At 48.1% G+C, this 14,442-nt stretch overlaps 1 protein-coding gene across 1 annotated transcript in view; it reads left to right on the top strand.

Annotated features, from left to right (window-relative positions):
- LOC108800757 (vomeronasal type-2 receptor 26-like) overlaps nucleotides 1-10,266 on the top strand; it is a 22,421-nt gene extending 12,155 nt beyond the window's left edge. Inside the window, exon 3 of the mRNA XM_018572751.1 lies at nucleotides 9,359-10,266. Coding sequence (XP_018428253.1) covers nucleotides 9,359-10,266 — 908 coding nt within the window. The remainder of the gene's footprint in view (nucleotides 1-9,358) is intronic.
- The last annotated feature ends 4,176 nt before the right edge of the window (nucleotides 10,267-14,442 follow it).

Genomic DNA, 14,442 nt, shown 5'->3' on the forward strand with positions numbered 1-14,442 from the left:
CCACCCCCCCCCCCCCCCACCGTCACGCCCTGGATGTCGGGGTGGGCTCTGATGGTCCGGAGCAAGGGTTCCCAGGTCAGGATGAAAATGAGCGGTGAGAGTGGGCAGCCCTGCCTAGTACCGTTGGAGATCGGGAATGAGGCTGATAATGTGCCGCTGACGCAGACCTTGGCCATTGGGTGGGAGTATAAGGCCAGAATCCAAGCTAGAATGCCCGGTCGCATCCCCATGTGTTTCAGTGTAAGTCGAAAGAAGGACCAGTCGACCCTGTCGAAAGGCTTCTCCGCATCCGTAGACACAATTAGACTCGGGATTGACTTTGACAGGGCCGAGTGTATAACGTTGAGGGCCCGGGTGGTGTTATCGCGGGCCTCTCTGGAGGGAATGAACCCCGCCTGGTCGAAGTGGATCAAGGAGGGAACATGGAGCAGCAGTCGCATGGACAGGACCTTGGCCAGTAATTTGGTGTCCACGTTCAGTAGAGATATCGGGCGGTAGCTTGGGCAGACCGTGAGGGCTTTGTCGGGCTTGGGGATCAACATTATGTTGGCCCATCTCTGGGCATGGGTTCACCCTCTCGTACCGAGTTCCCGGTCGCCAGCATGGGCATAGACAGTATTTCCGGGAAGGTTTTATAGTACAAGAAAGAGAAGCCGTCAGGGCTTGGGGCCTTACCTGTGTTGGTATGTTTAATGGCTGCCTCCAGCTCCAGAGATGAGATTGGGGATTCAAGGGATTCGCGTATCTCGGGAGACAGGCTGGGCATGGCGGATGCCTCCAGGTAGGCCCGAATGTGACGTTGTTGCTTCGTTAGGGACCGGGCATTTCAGGGGCCAAGGAGATTGTAGAGGCTAGAGTAATAATCCTGAAAAACGTGATGATGTCTTCCGAGAGGTGACATAGCCTGCCAGAGGAAGACTTAATGGCTGGGACGTATGTACGGGAGCGTTGTTGTCTAAGAGCTTCCGCCAGGGAGCGGCTACACTGGTTCCCATACTAGTAGAAGTGGCGGCGACACTTGACCAGAGTAGCTTTCGCTCTGTCTATGTATAGAGAGCTTAGGGAGTCGTGTAGGGAGCAGAGCTGGGCCAGAAGGGTTGGGATCCTGGCGCTTTTTATGCACTCGTTCAAGAGCGTGGATTTGTGTGAGAATGGAGTGCTGCTGATCTAACCATTGTTTCTTGCGACGGGCACCCAATTTAATCAGGGTGCCGGTATGTATGCCTTGTGTGCCTCCCAGATGGTGTAGGGCGAGCGAGCAGTCTGGTGTAGAATTTAATGCAAAATATGAGCATAGGTCGCATTTAATCTCAGGGGATAGTCCGGGGTCTTGTATGAGCGTCTCATGGAGTCGCCATCTCCAACATCAAGGCTCCTGGGGGCCCATCTCCAGCAAAAGCAGAATCGGGGCGTGGTCGAAGTAAATAATGTTCCCTATCTCCGTATTGGAGACCACAGATAGGTTGCTGTGGTGTGTCAGGAAAAAGTCAATACGAGTGTAGGTATTGTGTACGATTGAGTGGTAGGAGTAGTCCCTAGTGTCGGGGTGGTGTATGCGCCATATGTCTGACAGCTGGTGGGCATGGAGGCATTTTTTAAGGCGTCTCAGCGCCGCATAGGGCAGGTGGGAGGCCTGGTTCGTTGAATCTGTTACAGGGTCTAAGTGTAGATTAAAGTCTCCCCCGATTGCGAGCATACCCTCACGGAAGTCATCCATTTGCAGCAGTACCGTTCCAAAAAAGTAATCTGGCCTTGATTGGGGGCGTAGATGTTCACAAAAGTCACCTTGTGGTCGCCCACCTTGCCCTTCACCATCAAGAGACAGCCCTCCTCCCCTGAGGAGATGTTGATTAGTTGCCACTCCACTGAGCGATTAATCAATATGCTGACTCCCCTCAACTTTTGTCAGGGGAAAGGCTGTGATACGTTACCGGAAAGTGGTGATCTCAGAATGAGGGAGCCCACCCCTTGGCAAAATGAGTCTCCTGGAGGAAGCCCACCTGTATTTTTTGTCTATGTAGGTCCGTGAGCACCATCCTCCGTCTCTCCGGCACGTTGAGACCTCTGACGTTGAGCAAAAGGATCCTGAGGGGAGACATACTGAAAGATCAAGGGAGGGGGGCAGGGAGGTGGAGGGTCAGCTCAGAACTGAAACACAGTGGGGGGAACACAGACATAGACTGGGGGGTTGGGGGTACACCGATAGGAGAGGACAGGTAAGGAAGGATTAGCAAGAAAAAAACACTTAAATCTTAGTGAACTAACTGGTGAACGGTGGTTCACAGTCCCTGTGGCACAGCAGGCACTGCAGGGACCAACTAGTGGGGGAACGAGTCTTAGCTGGGCGGGTCAGAGCTCCGTGGGTCAGCAGTCGTGGGCAAGGTAAAGTACCTGAGAAAATGGGCCGCGGGTGCAGTTAAGGTGGGTCATAAGTGGCCGTTGTAGCCGGACCATGTCCGCAACGGGGTCAGTCCATAGTCTGAGGTCACGAAGCTACTTGCAGCTGATCGTCAACTGGGGTTAGGATGGGCTGGCCTGAAAGGTAGGGGGAGCCACATCTCGACATCCATCTCAAGGCTCAGCGGAACCGGGGGGTCTCCCGTCCGAAGGTCAGGAGGGGGCGTGGATAAGGGTCGGATAGGCTGCTGGGCCCGGAGGGGCTTCGGGGACATTGGTGCATCGTCAGGGAGGTGGGCGAGCCAGTCTGGTAGCCGTATCGGGTGTACCCGGAGCAACTCACATAGACCTGGCACATCTGCCGTGGTCCGGACCATGAACGAGGAGCCCTCCTTGAGGCTCGGACGCCATATTGGACTGGTCTCAGCCGCGAGGTCTATTCTGTGTTGAGGTGAAAAACTGTTGCATAGAAGGGGTTCCCCGCTGTGAAGCTGGTTTACCCTCCTTCCTGCATTTGGACATCTTTTGTATCCTGAGTTGGGGTGGTATAAATCGATGTAGGTAGTATGAAGATAGCTAACCCCACGGAGCTCTCTGAGTTTGCTTCTTACTCTGCCATGAGCAGGATACGCCCCCCTCTTCCCCTGTTGACGAGGGAGAATAGAAATGGTTTGGCGAGTCATTACACGCCGCCTGGCTTCTTTAATGGGAGTTCCGGTATCGGCATTTGGTATTGGCGAGTAGCAAAAAAAAATATCGGTAATCATACTTGATACCGAACAACAGTTATCGGTGCATCCCTAATGTTAACCAAAGGTGATGGACATATCTGCCTAGGTTCAGTCTGCATATCTGACTCCAACTTTACTTTATCTTTTTCTTGTTATTAAAAAAAAACCATAGAATTGCCAGATCTCCTTAACAGCATTAGCACACTGACAATATGGATACTTTGAGCCTATCCTTTTATAGAAAGCTAACCAGTGCTAATGAGTGGCAATAACTGCATTCCATTAAAAAGTTGTTCCTTACTTCTAAACCAGCAAACCTTGCAACTAAAAGTAACACATTCATGAATCCGGCGGATTCACTGCACAGACTCACGGAATTGACAAACCTGCACCTCTTAGCAAACTAAGTGATATTCAGATATGGCTTACATCTACTTTATGGAAGAAGTGTCTGATATGTTTTGTTTTTAACCAACTAGCGGACTAGATGGCTGCTTAGACCCGGAGCTCCGACCATCCACACGCCCGGGCACTAAACACAGCGACCAGCGGGATCATTACCGGCCACCTTCACTGCTGCTGGTATCCGGAGTGCTCACCGTAGATGTCCCGCAAACGCAGGAACGGCCCCAGACCTCGTAAGGTCACCGATTTCTTCCGCCGGCCCCAGCCTAAGGCCGTGCAAGATGGCGGCTGCCGCGGCGCTGCATCTCTGCCCCTGTCTCCCTCTCAGGGCTCTGAGAGATCGGAGGGGTCTCTACGCTCCTCACAGGACGGCGAGCAGGAGAGCATAAGAGCTCGCTCATCCCCGGCGACACAAAGGCTGCCCGCTTCTCCAACAGGGCGGAGCCCGGTAAAATCGAGGCCCCGGCTTTCGGGCCTAGTAGAAGAGGTGAACCCTTCTAATAGTACTATGGACGACACGAGGGAATTGTTTGTTCCCATAGAGAACTACCCCACAGCCAACCAACCCCTTTCTGACACCACCCTTAAGGATATGCTAGTGTCCTTGAGGAGTTCACTTAACACAGATATACAAGCCCTGGTCCGCCAGTTTAAGTCTGACCTTCATGAGGTGGGAGAGAGGGTTGCACAAGGTTGGACACCTTCAACGACCTGGTAGACGCCCATAACGACAGGGATGAGGACATATCATGGCTGCAGACTAAAGTGGCAGACTTAGAGGACAGGTCCCGCCGCAACAACATTAAGATAAGAGGCATCCCTGAGTCTGTCCGTCCCGATGACCTGTCCACCTTTGTGCAATCATTCATACAAGCAGTTCTGCCTGATGTCTCCCCGCCAGATCTGATCATTGATCGCATTCACCATCTGCCTAAGCCCGCACACCTGCCAGATGGCATACCGAGGGACACCCTGCTCCGTATTCACTTTTTCCATGTGCAGGAAAGGTTGCTTAAGGCAGTGAGGCACCAAGCTGATCTCCCCGCCACCTACGCTAAGCTACAGGTGTTTGCTGACCTCTCTCAATTTACCCTTCAACTTCGCAGGAAGCTAGTGCCTATCACAAAGGCCCTCAGAGATAACAAGATCCTCTACCGCTGGGGGTTCCTGACCAAGCTTATGATAACTAAGGACAACGACCTCTACACCATCACTAACTTGGAGCAAGACCTTGCTCTCCTGCAACAGTGGAAGCTGTCCCCCGCGGCTGAGGTCCGCCCACCATCTTCCAACAAAACCGCCTCTGACTGGCAGGTAGTGTCCCGCAAAAGGGGTCCAAGACCAAAGGACTGATGGCACCTACCTGAGCCGTTCCGTTCCTAACTCAACCCACGGGACCCTGTGGGCCACCTTGGAGCTCTCACCCCAGTTCAATGTTCAGTTTTGATAACTGCTTCCCTGACCCTTCGGGGAAATGTTTTTTATTGGACTTGTTCCATTTTGATGCCTTTTTACTAGTTTTACTACAGACTTTGCTTTCTCTTCTTCTCTCTTCACACATCGCCAAGAGATACCTTCAACTGCTGAACGAGATTCCACTCCATAGCCTTGATCTCATCCGGAAGCTCGACTACACCACTTAAGACATATTCTTCCTACAGCCTGGCCTCCTGACGTACGCCTGTGAGTACTACACATGCATTTACCTACGCTACAGTTGTCCAGTTGGCAGTACAATTTCTATCCCTTAACGCCAAGGGCCTTAACCATCCGGCTAAACGGCGTTCATTGTGGCTTGAAGCTGTCAAGCACCACGCGGATGTGGTGTGTGTCCAAGAGACCCACTTTAACAAATCCGCTCCACCTCAGTGCTCCCACAGGAGCTTCCCGTTTATCATTACAGCTAACGCCACCTCCAAATCCAAGGGTGTCCTTGTGGCCGTCAGAGACACGGTATCCTTTCAGCAATTGGAGGCCCACACCGACCCAATGGGTGGCTACATCATCTTGATATGCTCCATTAACTCTAAAACCTATACCATTGTGAATCTTTACACACCCAACACCCACCAAACGAGATTTGTTACCTGCCTGCTTAAGAGGGCTCGGAAACTCCAAAAAGGGGCACTGATCGTATGTGGGGACTTTAATCTGGTCCCGGACAGATCCATGGACTCTACCTCCTCACCTTTGCGCGACTGCCAACACTTCAGCCTACTATCAATAACAATGGCCTGTTCGATATCTGGCGTTGCCAACACGCCAGCGAACGAGACTTCACATTCTTTTCCTCCCAACACAAGTCTTACTCCAGGATAGACCTGTTCCCGGTGGACCGCACACTACTGCCTTGGATTCAACGTACCTCCATTCACAATATCACCTGGACTGACCATGCCCCTGTCTCCATGTCAATCTCATACAATCAACCTACCTCTAACACTTTTGTTTGGCGTAACAATGTTTTTCTTTTACAACAGACTGACACTGTGAAATCTATTAGTAAGAGCTTGCTTGAATTTTTTGAGCTTAATGCATCCTCGGTGGAGGACCCTTTTACGTTGTGGAACGCCCATAAGGCGTACATAAGGGGTCTACTGATCCAGCACAGTTCTAGGTATAAGAGACAGAGGTTGCGAGCACTAGACCAGCTTATTTTTAATATCCGCACACTTGAGACTGAGAACAAGAGGCAACCTAGTCCTAGCCGTTCCTTGACTCTGTCCAGACTACGTCTGGACCTTAGAAAACTCCTTATGGAACAACACTGCAGACATTCCTTGAATGTTAAGTCTAACTTCTACGTCAGTGCAGTAAAGCCAGCAAGCTTCTGGCTTCTAGCCTGAAGGCCCACGCACTAGAATTCCCTATTTACTTCGCCCTTCTGATAATCACAAATTATACCATCCCCAAGACATAGCCGAGGCCTTTTGCGCCTATTACAAATCCCTATATAATTTACGGGACGAGCCATTGACCCACCAACCCACTCGCCCTGAAATAGACGAATTCTTGCGGTCAATTCACTTACCCGCACTTTCGCCTTCCCAACTTGATAGACTACAGTCTACATTCACTGTCACAGAACTGAACAAAACCATTAAATCCATGCCCAACAACAAGTCCCCCGGCCCGGACGGGTACTCCAATGAATACTATAAATTATTTGCCCCTACACTCAGCCCTCACCTACTCCGGGTCTATGCTGCTGCGGCGACCTCTGCCTCTTTCCCTGCCGAGATGCCTAGTGCTCTGATTGTTACGATACCTAACCCTGGGAAGACTCCGGACCGTCCTCAGAAGTTCCGGCAAATTTCCCTCTTAAACTCGGACGTAAAAATTTACGCCAAACTGATAGCCAACCGCCTTAATGATATCATGCCCACCTTACTTCACCCAGACCAGAAGGGATTTACGTTGGGTCGAGAGGCCCCAGATGCCACCCGACGGGTTATAAACCTGTTGGCTCATGTTGAGCGCTCTCGGGCGCCTTCTCTGTTCCTGGCCTTGGATGCAGAGAAGGCGGTCGACAGGGTCAACTGGTCATATCTCCGGGGGGTGCTTCGGAAGTTTGGATTTGAGGGCCATATCACAGATATGATTATGGCACTATATTCTGCTCCCTCTGCACAGGTGTTCACCTCAGGGAGACTCTCCTCGCCTTTTACCTGCCCCCTATTCCCCATGTTATTTAACCTACTCATAGAGCCCCTTTCTGAGGCCCTTAGGGCGGATACAGATGTTCAGGGGATTTATGTCCACCCCACCCTCCCTCCACAGAAGGTCACGCTTTTTGCTGATGACGTACTCTTAACCCTCACGGCTCCGGAGTCTTCCCTGAGGCAGACGATGCAGATCCTGACTAATTTTAGTAATGTGTCATACTACAAACTTGTTGGTAGTTACCAAACAATGTTGGTAAGTGTAATGCTATGGGTGTCAACCTGGCCTCGACTTCTCGTAGGGCCTTACAAGCGGACTACCTCTTTGAGTGGACAACCAGTAGCATCCCATATCTAGGTACCCATATACCTGTATCGACGAACCAGCTCTTTCAGTGTAATTTTAGTCCATTTTTGGAGCGGTTCCCATCTGAGCTCCAAGCGCTGGGTAGGGGATTCCTGTCTTGGACAGCTAGATTAGCGGCTTTTAAAATGCTTACGCTCCCCAAGCTCTTGTATTTATTTCGAACTGTGGTCATACCCATACCCACCGGATTCTTTAAGTCCCTACAAACTGCTCTATCTAACTTTATTTGGCACAACAAAAAACCCAGGTGCTCCCGCACCTCTCTTATTAAAAATCCTAGGGTGGGTGGTACTGGGTATCCTGACCTTAAGGACTACCATTTGGCTGCCACTCTATCGCAGCTCCAGGCTTGGTTGAACCCCTCGAGAGATAAAATCTGGCCTTTCCTGGAAAGCACATTGGCTAAGGGAGTCTCCCTGTACTCCCTTGCCTTTATTAATATGCACGCCTCCACCTCACTGACAGAATACTCGCCCTCTATCCAGGCTACTGTACAGGCTTCACGCGCGATTATGCGCACTAGTTCCCCCTCGGACCAGCTAGTTACTCCCCCAATACCACTTTCTGCTCTGGCACTCCTTATCCCAGACTTCCCGCATGAACGGTGGTCCATCAGGGGGGTGGGCTGGGTCCAGGACCTGCTACAAGGCCTATGTATGAAACCCTTCCCGCACCTGTGCTCATGATACAAGCTAAAGGGGCGAGATTATTTTGGGTATCTGCAAATTTTGCACGCTCTGCCTTCCCTTCTGAAAGAATGGCCCAGGGTGCCAGAGCAAATATGGAAATATCTCTCCTCTATGCCCTCCCATAAAGGGGGAATTTCACTTTTCTATAATCTCCTCCAACATAAAAGACTCTTCACTACACTACCAGCTTTTTTAGCCTGGGAGAGAGAACTTGGTGAGACCTTCTCCTCTGAGTCATGGGAGTATGCCTGCGGCTCCATCTACCTAGCCACAAAGAGTGCCGACCTATGGGAGCTCTACCATAAGATATCTCTGAGATGGTACCTTAAGCCATATCGCCTAGCGAAATTCGCGTCGACCAAGTCAGCGTTGTGCTGGAGGGAGTGCGGGCAGACTGGTACCCTTCTCCATATCTTATGGGGATGTAAGTCCTTGACGAGCTATTGGAACGGCATTTTTTCGGTGGCTATCAATGATAACTGGTTGCTTCATGGCTCCCAACCCAGCGCTTGGACTCCTACTCATAGGCATCGACCGCTTCCCGGTACCTTTCCGAGCTCTGGTTGTCCACACACTGCTGGCAGCTCAGCTCACAATAGTGAGACACTGGAGAAGTACGGTTAGTGCCTCTGTTAGTGAAACACACCAAACTTTAACCCTACACTATGATCTTAAGAGACTTTATGCGATTAAAAGTGGCACCCTACCTTCATTCCACAAAAAATGGAAATGGTGGACTCCCACGATGCAATAATGTGTGATTCTTCCTTTCTTTACCTCTGTCTGTCTTTTCTACTTCATCCTCTCTTTTCTCCCCTCCCCCTATACCTCCAGCGGTTTGTGTTTATTGCAATGTAATGAGTCATAGCACCTTTGATAAATGTTTTGACAACCGCATCATCCCTTACTTCATAATGACAAATGACTGTATCTCTTCATTTTTTATTTACATGTATCACACTTTTATTTGTACTGTACACGTTGTACTTTTGATGCACTCCACGTGCGTGATGTTCTGTTAAAACCAAATAAAAATTTACTTTGGAAAAAACTAGAGTTGATTTAATAATTGTGAAGGTTTGTAACATGCTGTTCTTCCTCCTGCAGACAGTGACATCTGCCACAAATGTCCAGATGACCAGTGGCCAGATGAAAGAAAAGTGATCTGTATCCCCAAAACATATGAATATCTGTCCTATGAGAAAGACATCATGACTGGGGCATTTGAGGTTATCTCTCTCTTATGTTCTGTTGCAACTCTATGTATGCTGGCATTGTTTGTTTTATTCCGGGACACTCCAATTGTGAGAGCAAACAACCGGACTGTGAGCTTCATTCTCCTCACCTCTATCTTGCTGAGCTTCCTCTGTGTCTTCTTGTTCCTTGGTCGTCCTGTCCATATAAGCTGCATGCTGAGACAAATGTCATTTGGGATCTTCTTCTCCATCGCTGTCTCTTGTGTTCTAGCCAAGACTATCACAGTCTGCATTGCCTTCAAAGCCTCCAGACCTGGCAACTACTGGAGGAAGTGGGTGGGAGAGAAGATTTCTAACTGTGTTGTCATAATCTGCTCTTCTGTCCAAGTTCTGATCTGTATTACTTGTCTGTCAATGTCTCCTCCTTACCAAGAGTATGACATGCACTCTTCTCCTGGGAAGATCATCATTCAGTGTAATGAAGGGTCAGTTATCGGGTTCTTCTCTATGTTGGGGTATATGGGGCTTCTGGCTGCTGTGAGCTTTGTTCTGGCTTTTATGGTGAGGACATTACCGGACAGTTTTAATGAGGCCAAGTACATCACATTCAGCATGCTGGTGTTCTGCAGTGTCTGGATTGCCATGATCCCGGCTTATCTGAGCACCAGAGGAAAGTATACAGTAGCTGTGGAGATATTCGCCATACTGACCTCCAGTGCTGGATTATTAGGATGTATATTTTTCCCTAAATGTTACATAATTATCATAAAACCTGAGAGAAATTCTAGAAAGCTTATTTTGGGCAAAGTAAAATTCTAATTGTTTTTAATTATCAGAGGAGTCAAAAATGAGGTTGATTGGAATAGAATAGTTTTATGTCTGAAAAATATTTGACCTGAACCTGGCATGACCTATGGTGTTACGTAACAACAATGCTGCACCTTCTGGGGGTTCCTACAAGCACCTGTGATCGCCATAAAATGTCCCTTTTAAATATCTTGAATTATAACTTCCTGCATTCTGTTCAAGTAAAAATTAAGTCCCAAACTTTCTAGCATTATGTCCCACTCAAGTTATCAAATGCTCAACCGTAGGTTGGGATTGGAGGTTCTGGCTTTGAACCTTTCAGTGACAGGTGATGGGTTTAGTACTGGGAGGTGAGGATCTTTTTTCTCCAATCCAATAAAGAAAAAAGGACTGTATATGGAATCTGCATTTGTAATTATCCAGGCCTGCACCACCAAGCAAATCAGACCACCTAGAGGTTTTAAGGGGGTTTGCTTCTCAATATGTTCACTTAAATTTAAATTGTATTATTGTCTACAGACATGGTGTTGGGTCTGATATTGGTTTGCAGACTAATGCAGTTGCACTTTATCTCTATTGGTACAGCCTACTTATGAAATGTTGCCAGGGTTATGAGATAAGACAATTCTACGATTTATTTGAACTTATCACAACAAAATATTGGTGAACTTAAATTCAAACCCGTCATATACAATAACTAGTGTTCTAACTACATAAAAAGGAGAGAGGATTGACAAAATCCTCTCTCATTCCCACATACTTAAAATGTTTCTTCTGTCCAATTGTTACATTTTATTATTGTGCTGTGAATACATCATGAAAAAATATTGATAACGTATACGTGATGAGAAAACAAGGATAAGCTATTACTACAAAAAAAAAAGCTTCTCCGTTTCTTGGATTCTGTGTTGGATCCTCTCAGGTCAAGGTTCTCGTATTTGATTCCATCGGTGACAGCATGGTTTTAGGAACTTGATGTTTTTAAGGGTTTTAAATTAGGTTTTCGGTTTTGTGATAGTGGGGGAAACTTGAAAATGTAAATGTAAATGTTTTATTTTATATTTTGAAACATATAACAAAAATATATTTAAAAAATATGCAATGTCTCATTGTATTGTTCAAGTTGTATTTTTGTTGGACTTAATTTATTTTGTCTCAAAAAAGAAAATGGAACAAGTCCCACAATTGTGTTTTTTAACTTTTGAGTTCTATTGCATACTATGATTAAAAATACACAAAATACCCCAAATAAAATATGTTTTTTAATTTGCCTTTGCCCTTTTTCTTGTCTTTTGGTGTAGTTTTATTTTGTTTGTTTATTTTAGACATCATAAAGTAACAGTATCACTTTTAAAACGGAGCCTTCGTTTCAGATGAACTGAAAGGCTCCTTTATGGGCTTTTTCATAAAGTGGGCACCCAGTCGCTGCCCTTCTTGTGAATCAGTAAGGGGTAGTTGTTTACCCTACCCATTCACCAACATTTAAAATGAAAAGTAAATGTTATGCTTGGTGTATTTTTAACCAGAAGATCTTAATGCTAGCTCGGTTTTTGAGCTGTCTTCATTTTCTTCCCACTGCAGTGCAAGAATAAAGCACCTATTCTTTTATCTATTTGGACTCACTATCTCATCTAGAAGGTCTTGATTGAGGACCCCCTAATCTGATATTACAAACAGCTGTATGGCATTGTGATTATTGTTGTAAGTGGTGATGAATCTCATCTCCGTGTCACCTTCTGAGGGTGTGATGGCTTTGGGAGTGGGTGGTGTTAAATATGTGGAGTAGGCCTTGTGAATTAATGTGACTGGATAGCATTTGTCTTTGAACTTGTTTGTGATGAGTTGGCTCTGTGTGTTGTAATCTGTAGTTTTGGAACAGTTGCGCCTAAGCCTGCAGAAGATACAGGGCCTCCGCACAGAGATACAGTGCCTCCACACAGAGATACAGTGCCTCCACACAGAGATACAGTGCCTCCGCACAGAGATACAGTGCCTCCGCACAGAGATACAGTGCCTCCGCACGGATATACAGTGCCCCCGCACAGAGATACAGTGCCTCCACACAGAGATACAGTGCCTCCGCACAGAGATACAGTGCCTCCGCACAGAGATACAGTGCCTTCGCACAGAGATACAGTGCCCCCGCACAGAGATACAGTGCCTCCGCACAGAGATACAGTGCCTCCGCACGGAGATACAGTGCCCCCGCACAGAGATACAGTGCCTCCACACAGAGATACAGTGCCTCCGCACAGAGATACAGTGCCTCCGCACAGAGATACAGTGCCTTCGCACAGAGATACAGTGCCCCCGCACAGAGATACAGTGCCTCCGCACAGAGATACAGTGCCTCCAAACACAGAGATACAGTGCCTCCACACAGAGATACAGTGCAGAATAAGGTATGGCAAGTCTGTAATTGGAAAATATCAAAAGCAATCTGACCACATTCAGTACTGCTGACCGGGGCCGGATTAAGAGAATCACGGGCCTAGTGCTGAGGTCTTTTTATGGAAATGGCGATGGTCAACAGGGCTCTCTTCCTCCTGCCTGGACTGTGATTTGTAGTCTCTGCACAGCTTGGAGTCAGTGGTGGAGCGCCAGGGCCCGGTTGCAGCTGTGACCCTGGTAGATCTGCCACTGACTCCAAGCTGTAGGGGGACTACAAATCCCAGTAATAGATTATACAGCAATGCAGAATACTACCATCAGCTATATAGGACTACAAATCCCAGCAATACATTATAAAGCACTGCAGAATAATATCATCAGCCATAGGGAACTACAAATCCCAGCAATAATTTATACAGTAATGCAGGATAATATTAATCTGTAGTTTTAGGGGGGTTGTGCAGGCTCTCAAAAGGCTGTTCAGGCTCTTAGGTGGCCAGTGCAGCTCTCAGGGTGCCAGTGCGGACTATCAGGTGGTCAGTGAGGACTCCAGGTGGTCAGTATGGACTCTTAGGTGGTCAGTGCAGACTCCAGGCAGTCAGTGCAGGCTCCAAGTGGTCAGTGAGGGCTCCAGGTGGTCAGTGAGGGCTCCAGGTGGTCAGTATGGGCTCTCAGGTGATCAGTATGGGCTCTAGGTTTTCAGTGCAGGATCCATGTGGTCAGTATGGGCTCCAGGTGGTCAGTGTGGGCTCCAGGTGGTCAGTGTGGGCTCTAGGTGGTCAGTGCAGGCTCCAGGTGGTTAGTATGAGCTCCAGGTGGTGAGTGTGGGCTCCAGGTGGTCAGTGCGGGCTGTAGGTGGCCAGTGAGGGCTCCAGATGGTCAGTGAGACTGACGGCTGTGGCCGCAGCAGATGTGCCTCTCTGCTCAGGTATAACCTAGGGTCCTTTGATATGCCTGAATAGAGGACCGCGGATGCCTGGTCGGGTCAGGCCCCCCGATATTCCAGTCGGGTCTGCCTGGCTGCGATTCTGTTTGGGTCACCCGGGACTATTAGCAGGGGCAGTCCTGGAGTGGGAGCTCCACCTTTCCCTTTGTTAATCTGGCTCTGCTTCTGACTAGTTATTTCCCTCTGCTGGTGACGTTTGGGAAAACCCAGGGCCGGATTTCCCACGAGCAGATGGGTGCCAGGGGTGTAAAATCTCCCGACGTCCGGGACATGCAGTGCCGGGCGGGTAGTTGTTTTCTATATTGAGGTCAGCTTTAGGTCAAGCAGGGCTACATGTAGGGCGGGGAAACCGCTCATTCGTTTATAAGTGATCTTGGCAATATTGGCAAAGTAATAAGGCTGCAGGTCAGTCCTCCCAATGCTGCCCCCCCTCCCCCCGTCGTGTACCTCTCTTCCCACTAGCTAGAGGTCCTCTCTTCAGGATGGAGAGCGGGGAGCAGAGTGGGGAACGTCCGTTCTCCACTCCGCTCCGTGTATACAGTGAGAGGGGAGAGCTGACAGCCTTCCCATCCTAGCTGTCACAGAAGTTCCAGCACAGTGCTGTGCCAAAACTCCTGTATTGGAGGTGACAGGGTCAATAAAGATAACCTGTCACCTCCAATTGCTATCACATGGGGGCTTGTTAGCTCTTATGTGATAGCAATAAAGTTAATTTAAAAAAAATATACAAATTGATAAAAGAATAATTAAATAAATAAAACTTTAAACAAGTAAAAAATAGTAAGAAATAATAATTAAAAAAATAAAAAATAAAATGGTGATTTGAAAAAGTAAAAAATTATACATAAAAT

The sequence above is a fragment of the Nanorana parkeri genome, unplaced genomic scaffold, assembly GCF_000935625.1.
Source record: "Nanorana parkeri isolate BGI_ZX_2015 unplaced genomic scaffold, ASM93562v1 scaffold2121, whole genome shotgun sequence".
Classification (NCBI taxonomy): domain Eukaryota; kingdom Metazoa; phylum Chordata; class Amphibia; order Anura; family Dicroglossidae; genus Nanorana; species Nanorana parkeri.